The sequence below is a fragment of the Panthera onca genome, chromosome B3 (genome assembly GCF_046562875.1).
Source record: "Panthera onca isolate mPanOnc1 chromosome B3, mPanOnc1 haplotype 2, whole genome shotgun sequence".
Taxonomy (NCBI): domain Eukaryota; kingdom Metazoa; phylum Chordata; class Mammalia; order Carnivora; family Felidae; genus Panthera; species Panthera onca.
In genome coordinates this window covers 52,655,405-52,681,464 of record NC_138344.1, presented here as the reverse complement: position 1 = coordinate 52,681,464, position 26,060 = coordinate 52,655,405, and the positions used below count along the sequence as shown (strand labels likewise).

General features: G+C 45.0%; 1 protein-coding gene across 2 annotated transcripts in view; it reads left to right on the top strand.

Moving 5' to 3' along the window:
- The window catches only part of GLDN (gliomedin), a 69,377-nt gene that overhangs the window by 29,926 nt on the left and 13,391 nt on the right, over window positions 1-26,060 (top strand). For both annotated transcript variants that reach the window (XM_081795873.1, XM_060618530.3), the window contains exons 2-5: window positions 8,343-8,394; window positions 16,376-16,393; window positions 16,762-16,869; window positions 25,741-25,878. In XM_081795873.1, coding sequence (XP_081651999.1) covers window positions 8,343-8,394; window positions 16,376-16,393; window positions 16,762-16,869; window positions 25,741-25,878 — 316 coding nt within the window. The remainder of the gene's footprint in view (window positions 1-8,342; window positions 8,395-16,375; window positions 16,394-16,761; window positions 16,870-25,740; window positions 25,879-26,060) is intronic.

Sequence of the window (26,060 nt, the reverse complement as noted above, 5' to 3'; positions counted from 1 at the left end):
TGCTTCTGCGGAGCCAAACCTCCGGCAGCGGATCTGACTCCCTCCCGCTGCCACAGGGCCCCTCCTGAAGTGGATCACCTAAGGAGAAGCGAGCTAAGCCTGCCCCTCCAGCCCCCGTGCACCTTGCCTACCCACCCCAGCTAATACGCCAGATCCCCAGCAACACAAGCCTGGCAGTGTGCAAGTAGCCCAGACGGGACACGCCACCCCACAGTGAATCCCGCCCCTAGGAGAGGGGAAGAGAAGGCACACACCAGTCTGACTGTGGCCCCAGCAGTGGGCTGGGGGCAGACATCGGGTCGGACTGCGGCCCCGCCCACTAACTCCAGTTATACACCACAGCACAGGGGAAGTGCCCTGCAGGTCCTCACCACTCCAGGGACTCTCCAAAATGACCAAACGGAAGAATTCCCCTCAGAAGAATCTCCAGGAAATAACAACAGCTAATGAACTGATCAAAAAGGATTTAAATAATATAACAGAAAGTGAATTTAGAATAATAGTCATAAAATTAATCGCTGGGCTTGAAAACAGTATACAGGACAGCAGAGAATCTCTTGCCACAAAGATCGAGGGACTAAGGAACAGTCACGAGGAGCTGAAAAACGCTTTAAACGAAATGCAAAACAAAATGGAAACCACGACAGCTCGGCTTGAAGAGGCAGAGGAGAGAATAGGTGAACTAGAAGATAAAGTTATGGAGAAAGAGGAAGCTGAAAGAAAGAGAGATAAAAAAATCCAGGAGTATGAGGGGAAAATTAGAGAACTAAGTGATACACTAAAAAGAAATAATATACGCATAATTGGTATCCCAGAGGAGGAAGAGAGAGGGAAAGGTGCCGAAGGGGTACTTGAAGAAATTATAGCTGAGAACTTCCCTGAACTGGGGAAGGAAAAAGGCATTGAAATCCAAGAGGCACAGAGAACTCCCTTCAGACGTAACTTGAATCGATCTTCTGCACGACATATCATAGTGAAACTGGCAAAATACAAGGATAAAGAGAAAATTCTGAAAGCAGCAAGGGATAAACGTGTCCTCACATATAAAGGGAGACCTATAAGACTCGTGACTGATCTCTCCTTTGAAACTTGGCAGGCCAGAAAGGCTTGGCACGATATCTACAGTGTGCTAAACAGAAAAAATATGCAGCCGAGAATCCTTTATCCAGCAAGTCTGTCATTTAGAATAGAAGGAGAGATAAAGGTCTTCCCAAATAAACAAAAACTGAAGGAATTTGTCACCACGAAACCAGCCCTACAAGAGATCCTAAGGGGGATCCTGTGAGACAAAGTACCAGAGACATCACTACAAGCATAAAACATACAGACATCACAATGACTCTAAACCCATATCTTTCTATAATAACACTGAATGTAAATGGATTAAATGCGCCAACTAAAAGACATAGGGTATCAGAATGGATAAAAAAACAAGACCCATCTATTTGCTGTCTACAAGAGACTCATTTTAGATCTGAGGACACCTTTAGATTGAGAGTGAGGGGATGGAGAACTATTTATCATGCTACTGGAAGCCAAAAGAAAGCTGGAGTAGCCATACTTATATCAGACAAACTAGACTTTAAATTAAAGGCTGTAACAAGAGATGAAGAAGGGCATTATATAATAATCACAGGGTCTATCCATCAGGAAGAGCTAACTATTATAAATGTCTATGCGCCAAATACCCGAGCCCCCAGATATATAAAACAATTACTCATAAACATAAGCAATCTTATTGATAAGAATGTGGTCATTGCAGGGGACTTTAACACCCCACTTACAGAAATGGATAGATCATCTAGACACACAGTCAATAAAGAAACAAGGGCCCTGAATGACACATTGGATCAGATGGACTTGACAGATATATTTAGAACTCTGCATCCCAAAGCAACAGAATATACTTTCTTCTCGAGTGCACATGGAACATTCTCCAAGATAGATCATATACTGGGTCACAAAACAGCCCTTCATAAGTTTACAAGAATTGAAATTATACCATGCATACTTTCAGACCACAATGCTATGAAGCTTGAAATCAACCACAGGAAAAAGTCTGGAAAACCTCCAAAAGCATGGAGGTTAAAGAACACCCTACTAACGAATGAGTGGGTCAACCAGGCAATTAGAGAAGAAATTAAAAAATATATGGAAACAAACGAAAATGAAAATACAACAATCCAAACGCTTTGGGATGCAGCGAAGGCAGTCCTGAGAGGAAAATACATTGCAATCCAGGCCTATCTCAAGAAACAAGAAAAATCCCAAATACAAAATCTAACAGCACACCTAAAGGAAATAGAAGCAGAACAGCAAAGGCAGCCTAAACCCAGCAGAAGGAGAGAAATAATAAAGATCAGAGCAGAAATAAACAATATAGAATCTAAAAAAACTGTAGAGCAGATCAACGAAACCAAGAGTTGGTTTTTTGAAAAAATAAACAATATTGACAAACCTCTAGCCAGGCTTCTCAAAAAGAAAAGGGAGATGACCCAAATAGATAAAATCATGAATGAAAATGGAATGATTACAACCAATCCCTCAGAGATACAAACAATTATCAGGGAATACTATGAAAAATTATATGCCAACAAATTGGACAACCTGGAAGAAATGGACAAATTTCTAAACACCCACACTCTTCCAAAACTCAATCAGGAGGAAATAGAAAGCTTGAACAGACCCATAACCAGCGAAGAAATTGAATCGGTTATCAAAAATCTCCCAACAAATAAGAGTCCAGGACCAGATGGCTTCCCAGGGGAGTTCTACCAGACATTTAAAGCAGAGGTAATACCTATCCTTCTCAAGCTATTCCAAGAAATAGAAAGGGAAGGAAAACTTCCAGACTCATTCTATGAAGCCAGTATTACTTTGATTCCTAAACCAGACAGAGACCCAGTAAAAAAAGAGAACTACAGGCCAATATCCCTGATGAATATGGATGCAAAAATTCTTAATAAGATACTAGCAAATCGAATTCAACAGCATATAAAAAGAATTATTCACCATGATCAAGTGGGATTCATTCCTGGGATGCAGGGCTGGTTCAACATTCGCAAATCGATCAACGTGATACATCACATTAACAAAAAAAAAGAGAAGAACCATATGATCCTGTCAATCGATGCAGAAAAGGCCTTTGACAAAATCCAGCACCCTTTCTTAATAAAAACCCTTGAGAAAGTCGGGATAGAAGGAACATACTTAAAGATCATAAAGGCCATTTATGAAAAGCCCACAGCTAACATCATCCTCAACGGGGAAAAACTGAGAGCTTTTTCCCTGAGATCAGGAACACGACAGGGATGCCCACTGTCACCGCTGCTGTTTAATATAGTGCTGGAAGTTCTAGCATCAGCAATCAGACAACAAAAGGAAATCAAAGGCATCAAAATTGGCAAAGATGAAGTCAAGCTTTCGCTTTTTGCAGATGACATGATATTATACATGGAAAATCCGATAGACTCCACCAAAAGTCTGCTAGACCTGATACATGAATTCAGCAAAGTTGCAGGATACAAAATCAATGTGCAGAAATCAGTTGCATTCTTATACACTAACAATGAAGCAACAGAAAGACAAATGAAGAAACTGATCCCGTTCACAATTGCACCAAGAAGCATAAAATACCTAGGAATAAATCTAACCAAAGATGTAAAAGATCTGTATGCTGAAAACTATAGAAAGCTTATGCAGGTAATTGAAGAAGATATAAAGAAATGGAAAGACATTCCGTGCTCATGGATTGGAAAAATAAATATTGTCAAAATGTCAATACTACCCAAAGCTATCTACACATTCAATGCAATCCCAATCAAAATTGCACCAGCATTCTTCTCGAAACTAGAACAAGCAATCCTAAAATTCATATGGAACCACAAAAGGCCCCGAATAGCCAAAGTAATTTTGAAGAAGAAGACCAAAGCAGGAGGCATCACAATCCCAGACTTTAGCCTCTACTACAAAGCTGTCATCATCAAGACAGCATGGTATTGGCATAAAAACAGACACATAGACCAATGGAATAGAATAGAAACCCCAGAACTAGACCCACAAACGTATGGCCAACTCATCTTTGACAAAGCAGGAAAGAACATCCAATGGAAAAAAGACAGTCTCTTTAACAAATGGTGCTGGGAGAACTGGACAGCAACATGCAGAAGGTTGAAACTAGACCACTTTCTCACACCATTCACAAAAATAAACTCAAAATGGATAAAGGACCTGAATGTGAGACAGGAAACCATCAAAACCCTAGAGGAGAAAGCAGGAAAAGACCTCTCTGACCTCAGCCGTAGCAATCTCTTACTCGGCACATCCCCAAAGGCAAGGGAATTAAAAGCAAAAGTGAATTACTGGGACCTTATGAAGATAAAAAGCTTCTGCACAGCAAAGGAAACAACCAACAAAACTAAAAGGCAACCAACGGAATGGGAAAAGATATTTGCAAATGACATATCGGACAAAGGGCTAGTATCCAAAATCTATAAAGAGCTCATCAAACTCCACACCCGAAAAACAAATAACCCAGTGAAGAAATGGGCAGAAAACATGAATAGACACTTCTCTAAAGAAGACATCCGGATGGCCAACAGGCACATGAAAAGATGTTCAACGTCGCTCCTTATCAGGGAAATACAAATCAAAACCACACTCAGATACCACCTCACGCCAGTCAGAGTGGCCAAAATGAAGAAATCAGGAGACTATAGATGCTGGAGAGGATGTGGAGAAACAGGAACCCTCTTGCACTGTTGGTGGGAATGCAAATTGGTGCAGCCGCTCTGGAAAGCAGTGTGGAGGTTCCTCAGAAAATTAAAAATAGACCTACCCTATGACCCAGCAATAGCACTGCTAGGAATTTATCCAAGGGATACAGGAGTACTGATGCATAGGGGCACCTGTACCCCAATGTTTATAGCGGCACTCTCAACAATAGCCAAATTATGGAAAGAGCCTAAATGTCCATCAACTGATGAATGGATAAAGAAATTGTGGTTTATATACACAATGGAATACTACGTGGCAATGAGAAAAAATGAAATATGGCCTTTTGTAGCAACATGGATGGAACTGGAGAGTGTGATGCTAAGTGAAATAAGCCATACAGAGAAAGACAGATACCATATGGTTTCACTCTTATGTGGATCCTGAGAAACATAACAGAAACCCATGGGGGAGGGGAAGGAAAAAAAAAAAAAAAAGAGGTTAGAGTGGGAGAGAGCCAAAGCATAAGAGACTGTTAAAAACTGAGAACAAACTGAGGGTTGATGGGGGGTGGGAGGGAGGGCAGGGGGGGTGATGGGTATTGAGGAGGGCACCTTTTGGGATGAGCACTGGGTGTTGTATGGAAACCAATTTGACAGTAAATTTCATATATTAAAAAATAAAAATAAAATAAAGAAAAAAAAATAAAAAATAAAATAAAAAAAAATAAAAATAAAAATAAAAAAATTTTAATACAGCAAAAAAAAAAAAAAAAAAAGAAAGCAGCAAGAGAGAAGCATATGGAAACATTTGCATGCACAAAAATCTTTTACATAAATTAAAGTATGTTACACATGCTGCTCTATACTTTGAATTTTTTCATTTATCTTGGAGATGTTTCAATATCATTCTTACAGATTTAAATTCATTCTTTTTCACAGTATTTCATTTTGTGGGTATGCTACACTTTATTTAACCAGACCCCTCTGATAAATATTTGGGTTGTTTTTGTTCTTGCTCACATTTCTGCAGCAACCATATTTCTACTTCTATCTCCTTGTGTGTATATATCTGAAGAATAAATCCCAAAGTGCAGAAGGTAGACCCATTCAAATTTTAGTAGTTACTGTCAAAATGCCCTCCAAAGAGATACCATGCCTTTACACTTGATCAACAGAGTAAGAGAGTGCTGCTTTCATGCATATCAACAATAGCCAAACTATAGAAAGAGCCCCAATGTCCATTGACTGATGAATGGATAAAGAAGATGTGGTGTATGTGTATATATACTCAGCCATCAAAAAGAATGAAATATTTCCACTTACAATGATGTGGACAGAACTAGAATGTATTATGCTAAGCAAAATAAGTCAGTCAGAGGAAGACAAATACCATATGATTTCACTTATATGTGGAATTTAAGAAACAAAACAGATGAACGTATGGGAAGGAGGGCAAAAAGAGAAGAGATGGAAACAAACCGAGACTCAGTGATAGAGAACAAACTGAGGGTTGATGGAGGGAGGTGGGTGAGTGATGGGCTAGATGGGTGATGTGTAGTAAGGAGGTCACTTGTTGTGATGGGCATTAGGTGTTGTATGTAAGTGATGAATCACTGAATTCTATTCCTGAAGCCAATATTGCAATGTATGTTAACCAACTAGAATTTAAATCAAATTTGGGGGAAAAAAGGGAGTTCTGCTTTCCTGACACTCCCATGATAATGTGCTCTGCTAGTCTTTTTATTAACAAATTTAAGAGGTGGAAAATAGCATTTCATCGTTTGAATTTATTTCTTTAACTATAAATGAAAATGCGCACTGTTGGTTTTTTTCTCTGAACTTCCTGTTTGGGTCCATTGCCCATTTTCCTTTTAGTTTCTTGTTCTGTATTGCTTTGTAACAGCTCTTTATATACTAGCCCTTCGTAATTATTGTTCAAGGTCTATGTTTCTCATTTGTTATCACTTGTAGTATTTTACCTCTTGCAGAAATTTTAAATTACTAGACAGTCAAATTTATACATCCTTCCTATATATATAGTATGGGGGTCATTTCTTTCTTGGAAAAATCTTTCCTACTCCAATGCCATTATAAATTTTTTCCCCAAGTTTTCTTCCAGTACTTTATGAATTTGTTTTTCACTTCTAAATGTTTTATCAATATCGTTTAATGAACTTATTTAGTGTAATGAGTGAAGTAAGGATTAAACTTTTTGTTTATCCCCCATATATCTAACCCAGATGTCTATCCAGCTGTCTCAAATTCATTTCTTAAGTAATAAGTTTTCTCTCCACGGTTTTGAAATGTCACATTAATTTGGGTCTAAAAATTACTGAGTCTGTAAATTGAAAACAATTGGATGGTAAATTAATAAACTATGTCATTCTTGGCATATTTAAGGAACCATTAAAACAGTAGCATATATAGAGTGTGATTACCATGTGTCAGGCCCTGTTCTAAATGTGTTGCATGTATTTGCTTATTTAATCCATATAACCATGCTATAAGGTAGGTGCTATTAGCTCCATTTACAGATAAGAACACTGAAGCACTGAGAGGTTAAATAACTTCCTCAAGATCACAATGCTTGTGAGTGGCAAAGCCATGATTCAAATATAGGCAGGGTTACTTCAGAATCCTTGCTCCTATCTATAGTCTATGCTGCCTCCACCAAATGGAAAACATGTTTGTGTGTGCTTCCTACATGCTAGGCATTGCTCCAAGAACTTCACATATAATGATTTCACTTACTCTTCACAACAGTCCTAAGAAATAAGCACTATTTCTATCTCCATGTTATAGATGAGCAAACTGAGGCAAAGTATAGCTGGGAGACAGATAGGGAAAGGGGAGTGGTATGAGATGAATTCAGAGAAGGGGGAGCTTTGTTCTATCTTTAGAGCAGCAAAGAATCACAACAGTATGTGAATCAGGGCTGATCCAGTCAGATTTGTTTTTTTGTGACACTCACTGGGTACAGCATGGAGAGTCAATTGGGGAAGGGACCGCAAAGCTGGTGTGGGGAAATCAGATACCAGGCTAATACCACGCTGCAGTGACCACCTATCACAGATGGGCCATCCAGTGACGAGTGGACAGTATCCATGTGACATGAAAATTACTATCATCTGGGCAGCATCCATGTGCCAGGGGCAGAACTCAAGACAAGTGCTCAGAGTAGTTACATTTCCAGAGAAAACCCAAGTGTCCAGAGGTTAAGTACCATGTCTGTGCTCACCCAGCTAGTAAGTGCACACTCCCAACCACAAAGCCTGCCCTCTTTACTCAACCCACACACAGATTGGGCCCTTCAGATGCTGGAGGGCTGGCTCAACACAACCTTGAAAATTGGATTGAGCAATTCCTTCGCCATCCTTTGTCTTCTCAGAGGATAGAAGTCAAAGAGATCAGTTGACAATATTGACAGATGAGCTTCTGTCATCACATATCTTGAGATCATTTAAGAGTTTCCTTTTCAGTTCTACATTAACTTTTCCTCAGACTTTTGAATATCCTCCTGAGGTTACTTTGTGAATCTTTCTCATTGCTTGCTTCTTGCCTGGATAAAGGGCAAGTTTGGGGTCCACTGTCTTCTGTGCTGCTATTAATCATCCTCTCTCTTTGCAGATCCGAGTAATGGTGGATCTATGTAACAGCACCAAGGGCATCTGCCTGACAGGTAGGCCAGCCTCGAACTGAGCAGGAGTGGCTCACACCACAAACATGTGTGGTAGCCAAAGGGCCAGAGCAGAATGAACACCTGGGAAAACTGCGGGTGATAAAAACACATGTTGGTTTACTTTTACCAGATGTTTTTAATGAACTGAAAATCAATTGTAATATAATTATGAAAAAGAACATTTTTTAGTACTGCCATAGAAATATAGCCATGGAAAATAACTGGGTCTTGGGTAATTAGAAACGTGTGGTACCTTGAACTGGGGCCATAGATGTTTTCCTTATTCACATTAATTTTTAAAAGAGAAAAGAAAGGAAGGAAAGAGACCTTAGCAGAAGTAATTCTTTCCTTACATCATATGTATGGCATAAATGGAAAGTTCTAGAAGCAAACTACTGATAAATCAGAACACTTTTGATGAAGAGTGCTCTGTGTGTGGGGCCTACTGTGTGCTACGTGAGATGGGAAGTTATGTCATGCACAGCTCCCCTCCACTTGATGAATCAAGGACAAAGAAACAGGAGGGAGGGAAATCAACCCTGAGGCACATCAAGCCAAGGGACACAGAGTGGCTGATGGGTTGGGCAGGGGAGGAGGAGAGTGCTATGGATATGTTCGTGTACACCTGAGTCTAACAGAGTCCTGCCTCTTGCCTGAGGGGAGGGGTGCCTGCCTTCTGTGTTTAGAAGCTTGGGAAAAGGAAGAACACAGACCCCAGAACATTCACCCAATGTGTTGCACCCCAGGCAGAGGGAGGCTCTGTCCAGGCCCAAGAATGGGCCTACAGAGCCTGATTTCAGACACAGCATTGACTACCTCTCCTCCATTCTGAGGAAATGGGGAGATTATTTTTGCATTAAAAATCTAATATGAAGTAAATGCAGAGCTCTCGTGAGCCATATACATTTTTTCTTTTTTCTTTTTTTTTTAATTCAAGTTAGTTGACATACCGTGTAGTCTTGGCTTCAGGAGTAGAACCCAGTGATTTATCTCTTACATATGACACCCATGTCATATCTCTTACATATGACGTCCTCCTTAATGCCCATCACCCCTTTAATGCCTGTCACTCCCCTCCAGCAACCCTCAGTTTGTTCTCTGTATTTAAGAGTATTTTATGGTCATGAACTTTGAAACATAACCACAAGACTTTGAAGCCAGGTGAAGCTTTTGTTGAGCCTTTGCCTATGGCCTCAGGCTCTGGGGAGGTCCCTGTTGACCAGGCAGCACTGCTGGAGGTTAAGAAACCCTGCAGTTTCCTTGTGCCTGGGTGGCTAAGTGGGTTAAGCATCTGACTCTTGATTTCAGCTCAGGTCATGATCCCACAGTTTGTGAGATTGAGCCCACCTACCCCTCCCCCCACCCCTGCCGCTATCCTGTGCACTCTCTCTCTTTCTAAATAAATAAATAAACTTTAAAAAAAAAAAAAGAACCCCTGCAGTGTGCATCCAGTTCTAAGAAACCTTGTCCAGTACTGTAGTATTCTCCCCAGAACTGCTTGGTACCTACCATGCATTAGGAGCGCAATGGGAGTTTGTTGAATGACTAAACCTATCATTTCTGTAAATGATTAAATCAGGGTTGGTGGGCTGGTAAGAAAGACACTTACCCTGCGTTCAAATCTGACTCTTGTTTGCTTAGTTTGATGTTAAAGAGAAAAGCTGTAATCCTGTGGCTTCTTGGGAAATGCTAATTGAATTACTCAAGTCACATTTCAGCCCTCACAGAAAATTAAATATCTTCAGAACAGCTTGGTCCTTCATTCTGAAACTCTTGTGTCTTAAGCACCTTTCTCCCATCTTTGGAAGTCCTTTTCAGAGTTCCCCCGTGTGACAGTAATGAGCGCTAGAAAAATGCTCAGATGGATGGAATTACAGGCACAAAAGCCCTGTTGAGAGGTACAGGAAAAGCCTCTTCCTTTTTGATATTTATTATAGACGTGATAGAAGGAGAGCCAGGCTGTTCAGTGAATGCAGGTGGAGCTGTTGAGACCACTTAGAGAAGACTGGGGGAGGGGATCAAATATGTGCTGGAAATGGGTGGAGGAGGTTATTCTTCGGTACCTCAAAATCTTTTCAGAAGCCAGCACCTTCTCCTTTCATGCCAGCTGGAAATTGGGTCCCCCTTTACATAGAAAGCTCTTCAATTAAAACTTAGGTGTGAAAAGTACAAGTTGCAGAGTGAGGTGGTACCTTGGGAGAGACCAAGGTTTCTGGACTCGAGGCAGGAAGGTGACAGGACCCAGAACCGAATTGGCAACTACAGGGGGAAGGGCAGAGAGCCTTGGTCCAGAGCCCCAAGAAGATGCTGGCAGGAGGGGCTCCCAGAGAAGACTCCAGGCTTGGGGCCTGAGGCCTGAGAACAAGGTCTAGCTTTACACTGGACTCATCTTTGAAAAAGCAGGAGCTATGACTTGAGGCTATTCCAGTTGTGACTGTGAAACCCCATCCCTGCTCCTTTTTCTGGATGCAGCTGCCGTTGCTATGGGGACAAGGACAGATGTGTACCATCTGTAACCTCTCAGGCAAAGTGAGGGCAATTCACTGGGTAAAGTAGCTAGGCGTTTTTACTAGTGCCAAGTTTTGTGCTTTTTGAGTAAACAGCATGCTTTTCTTGGTGCATCCTGACCATAAGCCCAGAGTTCCTTAGGACCTCAGAAGCATATCTGCTGGAATAGCAGGTGTCCTGAAGAAGGCAGATTCTTGGGTTATTCTTCACTTCCAGTGGACTCTGCATATGGGCTTGCTGGAAAATCTCTGAACTATCACATTACTGAACTGCTTATTAGGGCTGAGGTGCTTCACATCCACAGTGCCTGTTCTCCTTATAGCCAAGTGACTCCAAACCCAGTGATAGCACTAGTCACTACTAATCCTGCACCCAGGCAGACATTAATAATGGATCACAGTCGCCACTGAGCATGGCCTCATGTAATTCTTTCCTGGTGTTCCAGAGAGCTGTACTAATTGATTAGAATTAGCACTTGAAATCAAACCCATTTTCCATCCCTACTCTAATTTTTTAAGGTTGCCATGCCATAGTTCAAAGTTGAAATGCACCAAATAAATGGGAATAGACCAAGCTGCTGTTTAGTGGGAACACGTGAAGAAAGATGCCTTTCCAAGTTAAGTATCCTGGGACTGGCCCAATAATCGGTGGCAGGGGCAGCTGCAGAGGCTGTACACATAGGGAGGGTACTGAGGCCTCAAAGCTGTGGCCAGTGCAACATTTGGTAAACTGATCGACAGGCTGTTCTCAGAAACAGCTAGTGTAGCTGGTCAGGTTCTCACTCAGCTGGCCTCACTGAGCAACTAGCTTATTGTCTATTATAGTTGGTAGATCCCAGCTCCACATGTGAGAGCTTAGGCCCTCTCAGGCCATCGCTAAAGGATAGCCAAGTATTCCTAGCTCCCAAGGAAAAGGGGAGTCACACTCCCTCTGGCCAGAACTCCTGTCTGGCCCTGAAGCTGTGGCTGGCATGAATCCCAAGCCCTGGGAAGTCCCTGATGGGAACAAGAGAGGGAAAGAATCAGGACCACAGACCTCACAGGCACCAGGCCTGACTGTATCAGGCTTATGAAGCTGTTTCTTTTACTAGCTCTTTCTAAAGCAGCAGAACCAGACCTCATTTTCTGAAATATTCCTATCTGGATTTTTTATTTGAGGGCTTCTTTGTTTTCCTCAATTGGCAAGACTTTGGGAAATGTGTAGCTACGTCCCCTGTGGTCATTGCTGTGCTAAGCAGGTGCCTTGGGTCTGGCAACCATCTCAGTGTGAAGGGGGAAGCTAGTAAAACCTTTCCCTGTGATTTGGAATGGCCATGGTGAGAGGAGCCCCATGGGCAGGCCTTCCAGAGGCCTGTAGTGTGAACCACAGCAGGCCAGTGTCCACCCTTAAAGATAGGAAGTGCTTCTTTATTACTCATTCCTCATAACTGTTGTATCTGTATTTCCTGTCTGAGATTCTTCTGTTCGCTAGTACCAGAAACCCACCAGAGCTTATTTGAGAAAAGAAAAAAGGCAAGGGGTTGCCAGTTATTGTAAAGATAGAGAGATGTATTTATCAAGATAGGCTAAGCCACGCTCTGGTAACAATTAAATCATAAAATCTCAGTGGCATAACACAGCTAAAGAGGCTTTTTTCTGCCGCAAAGTCCAGGGTGCTCCAAGTTGGTTCTGGTGACTCCAGAATCCCAGTGCTGCCATCTTGTGGTTCTGTCATGTCAACATCAGTCACCACCTCATTTCTCAGATTATCTCTCTGCAGACAGACATTGTTTTACCTTGCTTGGCCATCCACAGACCTCTCATTTACATAACTAGGGGCATCATTGGTCAATCTCAGATGTCCAGGAGGCAAAAACTCTAAGTGGCTCAGCTATAGCATCCACCCACTTCTAATCGATTCTGGCTAGGAATGTCGGTTGGGGCAGTCAGAGCCAGCTGTATCATTGGCAGGGCCTAGTGCAAAGTGAAAATGCAGGCCCCCTTGTTCAAAAAAGCAGGAAAAGGGCTTCCTTCTTTTTTCTATGGTTTCCCTCTCCACCTGCTATGGGGGGCTTTTTATTTGCTATTTAGTGTTATACTCTTCAGGGTGGGATGCTCACAGCACAAGAACAGGCCCTCAGAAGCACAGGAGACCCCACTCTGTGACTAAGGTATGCAGGGCACATGTCCAACCCTAGCCTTCACACTCACCCTTGGGGCCCCCACCAGTGTGGAAGGTGGCAGCCATCACTGACTGGGCGGGGAGCGGGGCAGACACATCAGAAGCAAGAATAGAAACAGAAAAACAGGAGCAGGCAACAGAGAAATATTGTCCTAGGGAGGCCAGAGGCAGTGGGCAACAGGAAGATGGTGGGAGACAGGACCACATATGAACCAAGGCTCCAAGTCCCCAGACATGCTCCATTATCCCATGGGACCAGCCCTGCATACTGTGCTGACATGAACTTGGCTGTCCACGTGTATTTCCACGGGTTCTGTTATTCAAGAAGAGAAGAGTCAAGAGGTCAGAAAACGTCCTGCAAAATAGTTTTCTAAAGGCCCAGTTGGCACATATTTGATGTTTGACATCATTATAATAACACATATTTAGAGCTTCCTCCAGGTACCAGGGGCCCTTGGGCAGCTCTGTTGACATCCTGAGAGGGGACTGGGATAGAGGCTTACCATCGCTATAGCTATGCTTCTGAGCTCTTTGGAAGTATTTGTCATCCTCTCTCTTCTGAAATTCTCTTCTCCATTAGTTTCAGGGCTCAGGACTTCCTGGATTCCCTCCACATCTTCAGTTTCACTCTCTTTCCTGATACCTCGTCTCTCACCTGCCTTCCTCCAGATGTGGTGTGTTTTCCCCTCTCTTTCCATCCCCAAATGTGGCTTGGACATTTTAATCTTGCCTCCATGCTAATAACTCTCAACCTTTCTGAGGTCAGGGACCCCTTTAAGGGTTCATTGATAGTGACTGATTGTTTTCCCAGAAAAGTTTCCCCTCAGGTCTGGAGTACCCCGGACCATCTGCTTCCCAATCACCTGCATGTAGTGCTTGGTAAAACTGTGTGCTCCTGGGCCTCACTCTAAATCCAAACTGAAATAGAATCTCCAGCTGGGGTCTGGGTATCTGCATTGTAACATGCATTTTAGGTGATTCTATGGACTCAAATGACTAAGAACTATAGCCATAGGTGTCAAGGAACTTCAGGTCAATATCAGGAAACCCTAATCTAAACATTTCACCACACTGACACTCTTAGTCATGACAGAAGCGTCCTAAACATACAGCTCTAGGCAGGACCTCTCTCCACTACTACTGCTACATAGAAATGGTTATTGGACTGTCCTGAGAACTCTTGAAACCTACAATATACAGTCAATTATTGATTGTTTACCTTTTTTCTACCAATCTGCACCTCTGAATTTGGCTCCATCTATAGTCAGGAATGATGACTGGTTTCTTCTGACATCTGTCAACTGTTCACATGACCCCCCCTTATGTGTGTATACATGATGTGCCAGCTGGTGGTAAAGTCATGTAGCCACAGGCTACACTGACCCTAGAAAATATGGTGCCATTTTCAGCAAATCATTTTTGCCCCAAGTAGGACAGTATGTATTGAAAGCATGCATTCAACACTTACCCTTCCAAGAGCCCTCGTGTCTATCAAATAACCTCTTTCCATCAATATCCTAGGCTTCCAGTCATCTGAGAGTCCTTCTCATTTGCTTCCTACCCAATCAGACATGGAGCCCTGCTCATTATTCTGAAAAACCTCTTGAATTTTTAGTTTTCTATACAGCTCTACAGTTACCAACTGCGTTTGTCCACAACCTTGCCCCTAATTTTAACTACAAAGATCCTCTGGGTATTTTCTCCCCACCCCACCTCTCTTTCTCTCTCATCTTGTTCCCTAGTTGTACTCAACTTCCATCTACAGAGAGGAGCTCAAAAACACACTGATTTCATGGCATCATTTGCCACTTAAGATCTACCATAACTCCCCATTGCCTTGCAGATAGCACCTATACTTTTCTGCTTGGCATTCAAATGCTGCTGCCCTACATCCACCCCACCAAGTACTTACTCAGCCTCATCTCTACACATGGCGGGTTGGCCTATCTTCCTCCTTTCTCTCACCCTGCATCATTCAAGTTCCCACCCCTGTGCCTTTGCTCTTGCTGGCCCCCTACATGGGATGCCCAGCCCTCACCCCCACGGCCATGTCATGCCCATTGTTTCTTCAGTGTCACAGCTCAAGGCTCACTGTCTCTGGAGGCTTCAGATCACCACGTGTCCAGGCTGCTCAGTACTCCTTTGAGGGGTTGCTTCTCTGAAACTCCCTCACTCATATTTCATTGTGATTTCAAAGTGTCTGCCTTTCCCAGCTGGATTGTAAACACAGCAGACATAGGGACCAAGATTTCTGCTTCTTGGTTGATTTTAGCGCATACAGTAAGTGCTTAGTAAATGGTGGTCTTCTGCAAAGTCACGGACTTTGATTTATAGAAAGACCTTTCCACTTCAATAAGGGTATTCACTGTATGTGTTCTGGAGAAAAAAAGGACCTCAACTGCTCATGGCATAAGCTCACCAGCTTGTCTGAGTGATTAAATAAAATAATTGACAATAAGACTCTCCTATTTGTTTGGTTAGATTATGTGTAAATAGTTCATCTGAGCCCCTTAGGTCCTAGGGTAATTACACATTAAGCAAGGTGTTTGTTACCTGATCTGGGCACTCAGTTGTTCTCAGGCTATTTCCTGTAACAGAAAGATACCTGAGAACCAGCTTCTGCTCTCAATCACCCTTGGGGGGCCTGGAGGAGACAAGCTGGCTGGGTGAGAGCTCTTGGAACTGCTTTCTTGTAACAGCCAGATCTCAGCCCTGCAATGACAACATGACCATTTGCTGACACTTACCTGTGCCAGGCTGCACTAGTGCCCTTCTGTGTTGCTACCAAACCTCATTTAATTAAGTTGGTTGCTTGCGAGATGACTGATTTATGAATCTGTGGTGAGGCCCACTCAGAAATTATTCTTGGTCCATTGAAACTTAAGCAGAAGTGGTTTTTATCGGCAAATGCTGAATTGCTTTTAAGGATCTTTTGGGCAAATATGCTGGGTTCTAAGTTTATTTGTTTTGAGAGAAACAGAGACAGGGTGAGTTGGGGAGGGGCAGAGAGAGGGAGAGAGAGAAATCCCAAACAGGTTCCGTACCATCAGCACAGAGCCCAGTGCAGGGCTCGAACTCACGAAACCATGAGATCATGACCAGAGCCAAAACCAAGTTGGATGCTTAACCGATGGAGCCACCTAGGCACCCCTATACCAGGTTCTAAATAAAAGGCTTGGAGTGGTTGCTTAGGGCCAGTAGATGATTAGTACTTGTTAAGAGAAGGAAGGTGCTCTTTGATTTTGGGGTTGTGGTGCTGACTGCACTTTCTTCCACCCATGCTTTATCATCTAAATTTCTTTTTCTGTTGTAGGACCACCTGGCCCACCAGGTAAGAACCCATGGATTTTCCTACATCATGGGGAGGATGTGGGGGGACTAGTTCCCCAGGATCCCTCAGAAGGGACTGAGGTGGGAAGGGGGGTAGAATCTGGAGTCGGCCTTGACTATGAATGTGTCCCCCTCCTTCTTTCTACCCAAATTACCAGCTCTCCTGTCTCCTCCCACTTGAGAACCTACCATTACCATTCCCCATCTGTCACTGCATCAGGTGGGGGCAGCACAAGTGGAAAATGAAGGGAAGAGGCAGGAGAAGATCTGGAAGAGGCGTCACCTGTCCAGTTTCACTGGCTCAAGGAAACCACGTTAACCCCAGTGAAGACTTTTTAAAATGTTCTTGTTTCCCATGTTTTGACACAGGACCTCCGGGAGTTGGTGGGTTACCAGGACACAATGGATCAGATGGACAGCCTGGTCCCCAGGGCCCAAAAGGAGAAAAAGGAGCAACTGGAAAAAGAGGAAAAATGGGTATTTTGGCAACTTTCCTAGTTAATTTTTCCTTGTTCCTTGTCTCAATTATTGCTTTTTGGATGGGCCAAAGCCCATCCAAGCTGGATGTAGTGGGAGGAAACTGTTACATCTTTGCATGCAGAGCTGGTTTAATTCTCGCCTGGAAACTATGAGCTGAGGTGCCAAGAGCATTCTTTTTAGTGCATCCCTAACAAAGGTTTATATCCAACTGGAGAGCAGCCTCCCTGGGAACTGACTCCCGCTCTTCTGCCTGCTCTGATGCAAACTGACAGATGCCAGGGGCAGGGGCAGCCCAGAGATACTCCCTGGGCTGTGTGATGGCTGATGGCCCACACGGTCCAAGGCAGCTCAGTCCGCAGAAGGCCAGCCATTACAGCTTTAATTGCGGAACAGAATTGATCCTTACGTGTTGATAATAATCATAATTATAAATGAGCATCAGTGTTGAATAACGATGGCTATCAGTGTGCAGACATTTTGTTGATCCCAGAAAGGCCCCAGAAATGTAATCCAATCCTGAGGATTCAGCCCTGAGCATTCTGAGGGCCAACTATGAGGGGGAGGAGACCACCCATGGAGACCACCATTGGGTACGGAGCAGGTGGCAAAAGAGTGATTTTCAAAAAGGTTTACAGATCCCTGGCTTTGAAGAGGCATGCTTGATATGCAGCCCACAATCCAGTGAAACCATGAAAAAAAACAAGTTCATTCATTTACATAACACCTATTTATATGGCAGGTACTATTCTAGGTGCTGGAAATCCAGAAATGAAAAAGCTGACAAGATCCCTACCTTCATGAAACTTACATTCTAGTCTGGGAAGATTGATAATAAACAAGATAAATAAGTAGACAGTGTCATCTTACATGGTGCTAAGTGGTACAGAGAAAACACAGTGGCAAGGAAATTGACCGACAAGTGTGTGTATGTGGTGGGGAGGGAGGGGGGTACTGTAGATGGAGAGGCCAGGTAAGGCCTCCTTAGATGGGACCTTTAAGCAAACACCTGGAGGAAGGGAGAGAGGGAGCCATGGGGTGTCGGGGGGAGAGGATTCCAGCAGAGTGTGTGAGTCTGGTGTGCCCACAGGGTCTGAGGAGCAGCAAGATGACCAGGGTGGCCAGACAGAGGGATACAAAGCGAATGAGGTGGAGTTGATGCCAGAGAGGTAGCGGCCAAATCAGGTTGACCCTGGGCATCTCAAGGACTGTGGTTCATACTCAGACTGCGCTGGGAGGATTTGCAGCAGTGCAGAGACCTTCCCCGATTCACTGGGAGAGGATCGCCCTGGCAGCTATGCTGATGGAGGCTATGGGAGGGGAGGGAGGAGGCACCAGTGGAGTACTGAGAGGTGCCAGAGTCTGTGTATCAGTGGACATTGGGCAAATCCTTGGTTTCCCAGAGATCCCGTGGACTCTAAACAAAGACGCAGATCCTCTCTGCAGCTGTCTCACAGCAAGAGAGGTCTCTGGGGGTCAGCAGTGTTAAAATGAGAACACTAAGGTTGAGCAGAGAACTTGAGTCATTAAGGGCCCAGGCAGTTGTTCTCGCCCAGGGTCAGGGGAAGGGGAGACTAGCACCAGCCTAGATGTACAAACACAAGGATTATTTGATGAGCCTGGTTCTATGGAGAGGTTGTTGGAAGTACCGCTCAGCTGTGGGCCAACTCAGATTCTGACCTGGACCACCGAACTCCAGTGCAAGGGCCCAGTCACCCTGCCGGAGCCCTGAAGCTGATCTTTAGCCTGGGATGGGTTGGCATTCCTACCCGGCACTCAGTGCTCTTGCAAGGAGGAGAGACCAGCTAGCCAGGGGGCCTGCACTTTGTTCTGAGGGCATCAAGAAGCCACTGAGGGGTTGCAAGGAGGAGAGAGTGACAAGACCAGGCCTGCTTTTCTAAAACAACACCGTGGCTGCTGCATGGAGAGCACATGAGAGGAACAAGGACAGAAGTAGAGACAGACAGTTCAGAAGTTACTCAGTGTGTAGGTAGAGGGGACGGCAGCTCGGAGTGTGGGGAAACCAGTGCAGGTGAGTGATATCCTGCGGTGAAATCAGCAGTACCTGGTGGTGGGTGGATATAAGGAGAAAGGGGGAGGGAGACCACCAAACTGACTCTGAGATCTCTGTCCCTGATGACTGCTCTTTCCTGAGGAGGGGAGCCCGTATCAACTCAGGTTCAAGCATAACTCAGCATGGGAGGTGCTGAGATGCCTTGAAATGCCCAGGCAGAGATGTCAGGGGGCCTTGGAGATGCAGGCAGGTCTATAGTCAGAGGAGACCCTGGGGCTAGAGGTATACATAAGGGGGTCACCTGAAGTAGTGGGCATGTACGCACAGGTGCCCTCACTTTTGGAGGGAGCTAACAGGAGAGGAGGGCTTGGGTTGAGCCCTGAGAAGCAACAACATCTGAAGACCAAGCAGGAGGGGAGGAGCCAGCAAAGGAGGCCAAGGACAGAACTGAGTAGCAAGAGGAATAGCAAGAGAGGGTGGGGACATCTGTCAGCAAGTATTTATTGAGCATGTTCCCAGTTCTAGAGGGGAAACACAACAGATGCAGCCCCTATTCTGGAACTTTCCATCTTTGGTGGGAAGGCAAAAAATTAACAGTCAATAATCAAATACATCTGCAGTCACAATGTGAGATGCCCATCTGAAGGAAAGAACAGAGTGTGAAGAGATAGAATACAAAGAGGGAGGGAGGGTCAGGGAAGTAAAGTCTGAGGTCAGACTTGAAGGAAGAAAGCACACAGAGGGTAGTGCATACCTACAACACACAGCCCAACAGGTGTGGCTGAGGGAAGGGACGTGTGCAGTGAGGTAAGACTGGAGGCAGGGATCAGGCCCTTCCAGAGCCTTCAGGTCAGTAGTCTGGGTCTCCCGGTCAGCTCTCAGGAAGGCACCACAGGGTCTCATACAGGATGTGACCCACTGGGCCAGGGTCATGACTATGGAGAAGGAAGGATCGTGATTCCAGCTGAGAGTGTGATTCCAGGATCAATAGTGGTTTGCCAGGCAGGGGTGGGAGAGAGGAGGAGTGGGTGCACATTCCAGAAAGAGGGAACAAGTGCTATTTCTAAAAACAGGAAAAAGAGCCTGTGTTCCACAGAGACAGAACTCAGGCTGGACCACACCCTCTAGCAGTGGTCCCCTGAACAATAGCATGCAAATAGGTAGTATTTACTGTCAGGCATGCTACCAAGTACTCTCTTCAACTTACCTTAATGTGGTCTTCAAAACAACCCTAAGGAGGTGAATATTTTGGTTGGCCATAATTTTTCCTGATGAAAAAGCCTTATTTTCTGTTTCTACAACAGGCCAAACCCACCCATGCCCCAGGACCTTTGCACTGCTGTGCCCACTGACTGGAATACCCTTTCCCTGCCGTTCCTGCATCTGGTCCTGGTTCAGGTGTCAGCTCATGTGTCATCCTTCTTCCAGTTCATCCCTGACCTCTGTGTCTAGCCCCTGCCTCACAAACATAGTCACGTTCCCTGTTCTTTCAAAACACATATCCCTCCCCCAAAATTCCTTGCATTTGCTTGTCAATGCACCGATGATCTGATTCCCTAGGGAGAAGTGAGGTCCATGACGGTCAAGCCATGTCTGTCTGCTTAGTCCTAACCTCCAGGGCCTGGGACACCCGGAGAAGTGGGGCAATAATGTCATTGTTGAAACGAATAGGCATAACTTGTCCAATGTCAAAAAGGTAAGAAGCGGAGGAGGCAGGACCTGAAACCAGGTCTCTCTGACTCCTGGACCCTGCCTCTTAAACAGGACCACACTGAACTTCCAGGATGGAGGGGCTGGCCCCGAGTTGTGAGAGCAGCGTCACCAGAGGTACCACAGAGTGGGAGCTGTGCCGTTAATTACTGAAGGACACAGGGCTGCTCACCCCCTTGGGCCTGAGCCTAATGCCGAGTCTTACTGTGAGGGCCAGGAGGTGGCCAGTCCTTCAAAGAAGTCTGCAGGACACGTGCAAGAACATGCAGTCCAGTGCGTAATAACCTGGCAGGGAGACAGAGTTGGCTTTGTGCCTCTTATTTCCTGCCCTGCTTTCAGGCAGAGGAGTGCAGTGGAATGAGTCCCAGGAGCATCTGCCTCTGTCCCTGACTGGCTCTGAGGCCTTGGACAGGTCACTGTACCATAGGGCCTTGCCTTGGTCTCACCTGTACACTGAGGAGGGTGGGTTCCCACAAGTCCTACATGGTTTCCAGTTTTTATTTTTTTTATTTAAAAAAAAAATTTTTTTTAACGTTTATTTATTTTTGAGACAGAGAGAGACAGAGCATGAACGGGGGAGGGCCAGAGAGAGGGAGACACAGAATCTGAAACAGGCTCCAGGCTCTGAGCCATCAGCACAGAGCCCGACGCGGGGCTCGAACTCACAGACCGCGAGATCATGACCTGAGCCGAAGTCGGCCGCTCAACCGACTGAGCCACCCAGGCGCCCCTGGTTTCCAGTTTTTAAATAGTCTTCTTTCGTGCTTGTCTCTGAAGGAGAGACCATGTCTTATGTATTCTATTATTTGGCACAGCTCTCTGCCAGGCCCAGGTGAGGCTTAATAAAGAATTGATGAATGAAGTATACAGGCGTGCATGCATACGTGTGTGCATGAATGAGAAGAATAGAGCATAGCTTCCTCCATAATAGCTTCCCATCCAGTTGAAAGAGAGGATGTATCTTACACACGGCAGATACTCAAAAGCTCGTTCGGATTTGAAGACTGCTTTCTACTGCACAGCAGGTAATACTGCCAGAAGAGAAAGCTGAACTTTCCTGCGCAAACAATGGACAAATAGGGCCCTGTGTAGAAGATGGATTGTGTAGTAGGGCTAAGTGTAAGGAACAAGAGAGAGAAGTGTGATCAATATCTCAGAAGTAATTAGAGCGGAGCTGGGGAGGGCGTTGCGTGGGGAGAACAGGAAGACTGAGCCCAGAGAGACTATTAGTGAGACTGCCCCTGGATGCTAGTGGGGACCCAGGCAGGATCATGTCTGCAGGAGGCAGCGGGGGGCCTCTGTGGGCTCTTGAGAAGATGAAAAACCTGATGAAACCAGAGGAAAGGGATCTAGAACCACTGTTTCCAGGAGACTGAAGTAGCAGAGATAACCCTCAGATTCCGCCCTTGGCTGAACAACGATGGAATAGCATGGAGCTGATGGCATGGGCCAGGTTTGGGCCCTGGCTCTTCTACTTACTAGCTGTGTGTCCTTGGGCAAGTTGCTTAATCACTCTGTGCCAGTGTCCTCATCTGTAAAATGGGGACAATAGCAGTATCAACCTCATAATGTCATTTATAAGATTAAATGAGATATATATATGTAGTGCTTAGAACAGGGCCTGACACATACTAAGTGCTATATTAGTGTTAGCTGTTGTTTCCAAAACTTGATTTTAATCCAAAAGGAAATCTAAGTTGAAATGCCAGTATTCATTTGAAAGCACTGACTGAGGTTTGGAGAGAGAGACCTAAAGGGTCTTAAATGTTGTCAATTTTGCAACTAACATCTTTGATGAAGTCTGACATTCTCTTGCCTCAAAACCAAGCATTTTCTTTTTTTCCATCTGTCTCTCACTTTCTCATTAAGAGTTAATACTGCATTGTCGTCTCGAAAAATGGAATCCTCATAAAACAGAAATAAATGCTCTCCTCTTAATCTTGGGACTGGGTTTCCTGTGACACCCTCTGGCCCCCTTGTGCCTCCCCGCCTCAGTCAGTGACAGATGGTTCTGCCAGAAATAAGCCGTCCTCCCTCACCCCCTGCCGTGAAGATGCTGGCGTTGACCCCAGGGACATCACACAACCCCAAACTCTAAAGCTGGTAAGACAGTTTGTTTTGCGTGGGCACCACTGGAGAAGGAAAATAGCAGAGAGGCACTTGCAGCATGTGAGTCAGGCAAGAAGCTGGCCTCTCTTCTCTGCAGAATGTGCTGACTCAAGCCCGCCAGAAATCACGGGACACACCATGTCAGGGGCCAGGCTACACAGTGGAACAGCATTGCTGTGCACTGCTGAGGCTGGCCAGGCTGGAAAGTGCCGCTCACGGCGCCTCTGATGGTGAATGCAGTTAGGTGGTGCTGTACTTCTGACGTGGCATGGCCAGGGCACGGCCAAGGCGGGACGAGAGGAAACTTTGTCGGAGGCATTGGTTGTAAGAGAAATGCTGTGTAGAGACAAAGCATCCCCCACCCTTTCAGAAGGAAAACTTAAAAATGATCATGCACGCCCAGCTAAGAATCAAAATATATTCTTTTTTTAATTTTTTAAAATAAGTTTTCTTTATTTTTGAGAGGCAGAGAGAGAGACAGGGTGTGTGGGGGGGAGGAGCAGAGAGAGAGAAAGACACAGAATCTGAACAGGCTCCAGGCTCCAAGATGTCAGCACAGAGCCTGATGTGGGGCCCGAACTCACCAACCGTGAGATCATGACCTGAGCCGAAGTCAGACGCTCAACCGACTGAGCTACCCAGGCGCCCCAAATCAAAATATATTCTTAAGCAGAGGTCTTTAAGATCTTTGGTTTTGTGTACTCACCCCTGTGGGGGCAGCATTACAACAGCTGCCTTATGGTATGAACGTTTTCTTTTTTTTTTTTTTAATTTTTTTTTAATGTTTATTTATTTTTGAGACAGAGATAGAGCATGAACGGGGGAGGGTCAGAGAGAGAGGGAGACACAGAATCTGAAGCAGGCTCCAGGCTCTGAGCACCGGCTCTGAGCCTCAGCACAGAGCCCAACGCGGGGCTCGAACCCACAGACCATGAGATCATGGCCTGAGCCGAAGTCGGACACTCAACCGACTGAGCCACCCAGGCGCCCCCAGTATGAACGTTTTCCTGATTCATATGTGGCCTTTTAGAGAAGGAAAAGAAAAGACATACAAGGAAGGAATAAAGGCAAAGAAGGGGAAACTGGATGCTGATGCAGTAAGGCTCTTTGTGACTAGAATAAATGCCTGAAAAAAAAACCTGAAATAACTAGAAAATACCATTTCCCTGAGCATTGCTGAATCGGGGTCATGTGAAACCTTTATAAGGTTATCAGTTACGCTTGGTGCAATGTGCTGGCCAGACTCTATGGCAACGTTCTAGTCTTTTGTGTCCTTCAGATAATGTGCCAAATTGCCTATTTAAAGTACTGACAAAAGGACATCTTTGTGTGCAGAGGTCACTGATTAAGGGCTCTTCTTAAGTGAGTGAACCACTTTCCAGCAAGATGTCCTAATGACTGTGGGCAGGGATGACCCAGAACCATGGGTTTTCAGAGCTGTTGTGAGAGATGCATGATGAGCCATGCCCTCCCCCCCACCCCCCCAGTGGGCTTGGTTTGCCATCTGTGTGACTGAATCCATAGCAGAGCAAGTGCCCACAACGGAAGGGCTGCCCCTACTCTTGTTCACATCCTCTTCCACTGTGTTCCCAGCTCTTCACTGGGAATTGGGCGTCCCAGTGCATGACACCCACCCGACATCACCACTGGCAGAGGCAGGCAAGCCGGTGCCTCCTACTCCCTCTGCCACAGCTGAATTTCATGGCTTTTGTGCAGGTGTGGTTTTTATGGTTGGTTGAAGTCCAGCAGACGTTTCTCTGCTCACTGTGTTGTCTAACAGTGATCAGTACTTTAAGGTTCTTGAGCACACTGCTGTCTTCCTTGGGGCGGTCCGTAGCTGGAAGAGCAAAAACCACATTGAACATTTATCACTTCCCAGCATAAAGAAAAGGTGCCAAGAACTGCAGCTGTAGGTTTTGGGGGGATACTGCCTTTGATGGCAATGCAGAGTATTCCAGTACGATCTGTGATATGATGTGATGTAATAACTTCCCCATTGCTGACAGGACTTGAGAAGGGCCTATCAGATAGTGCAGAGGGGCTTTTAGGGTAGGATGGGAGGTTACTCCGAGTCACCTCTGAGGTGCCTTCCAATCCCTAATCCTCTGATTCTCTTGAGACAGTTCTGTTGGGATCCTATGGGGCTGGTAGGAAGTGGGTCCAGATTTTAAAATCTGGAGGGAGGATCAATGCAAATAATGGTGCTGCTGTCTGGAAACTACCTGCCAGCAGTGCATAGTAATCATATTATGCACCGAGTTTGCTTCCTTTCTCTCAGGGATCAGAATGCTGTACTCTCCATAGTCCGTGCTGAGATGGGCCATTGCATAGATTCTTACCTATTTTGAGCTATGAGTGACAGGTCTGCAATTCCCATAGTCAGGACTCCCTGGGAACAGAGGCAGACATTTCACACACAGCATCGTGTTCACACTATCATCATCCCTCTTCATGCTTGTGCTAGAGCAACTCTATCTGTTTTGCTATTTTGATTAAAAGCATTTTGCATTGAAATGTCACAGAAAAGGAACCGGAGATGGAATCAGAAGATCTCTGCCTGCTCACTTAGTGGCATCAGTGATAACCACTGTAAGCCTGAGTTCCAGCTTCTATGAAATGACAGTAAGGATACGTTACTAGCTCACCACTCCAGTATGTGGTGAGGAATAAACCAAGCAATGCACGTACCCTTCTAGCACCGAACAGTCCCATCTGAGTGCTCCGCTCTTCCTGCGTGAAAAACTTCTGATCAGGCCTTACCTTCCTTCTGCCCTTGCTGTGATTGTCCCTTTCTGGTCCACTCCTCTCTCTTCAACCTGTTGGCTCAGGCAAATGTCTTTAAAATATTCAGAAGAGCCACCTGGAAATACTATTTGTCAATGAATCTATAATCATGCTGCTGTCCTAAAATGGTTACAGAGTCTTCTGCATTTGGCTACTGAAGCCACTTCATCTTAAACGTACAAAGTACAATATCACAAAGTTGTGTACCAGAGATTCTTGCGCTGTAGGCTAATAAATTATTTTTCCCCCCTCAGGGCCACCTGGAGCCACAGGAACTCCAGGGGAAAAGGGAGACCCTGGTGAGCTGGGTTTGACTGGAAATGAGGGCCCACCAGGGCCAAAGGGGGACAAAGGAGACAAAGGGGATGTGTCCAATGATGTGCTCCCCACAGGTAAGTGGCTGGCACTTGGGCTGTCTCCCAGGGTGATCAGGCCCACAAACCAGCCTGGTTTTTAGTACAGAGGCAGCACAGGTTTTCTCTCCTTTTCTACTTTGCGTGCCCATCTGCTTTGCAGCATGTTTTAGAGTGCTGTGCTTCCAAGAAGGAAAAAACTGTGCATGTTACCCCAAGGT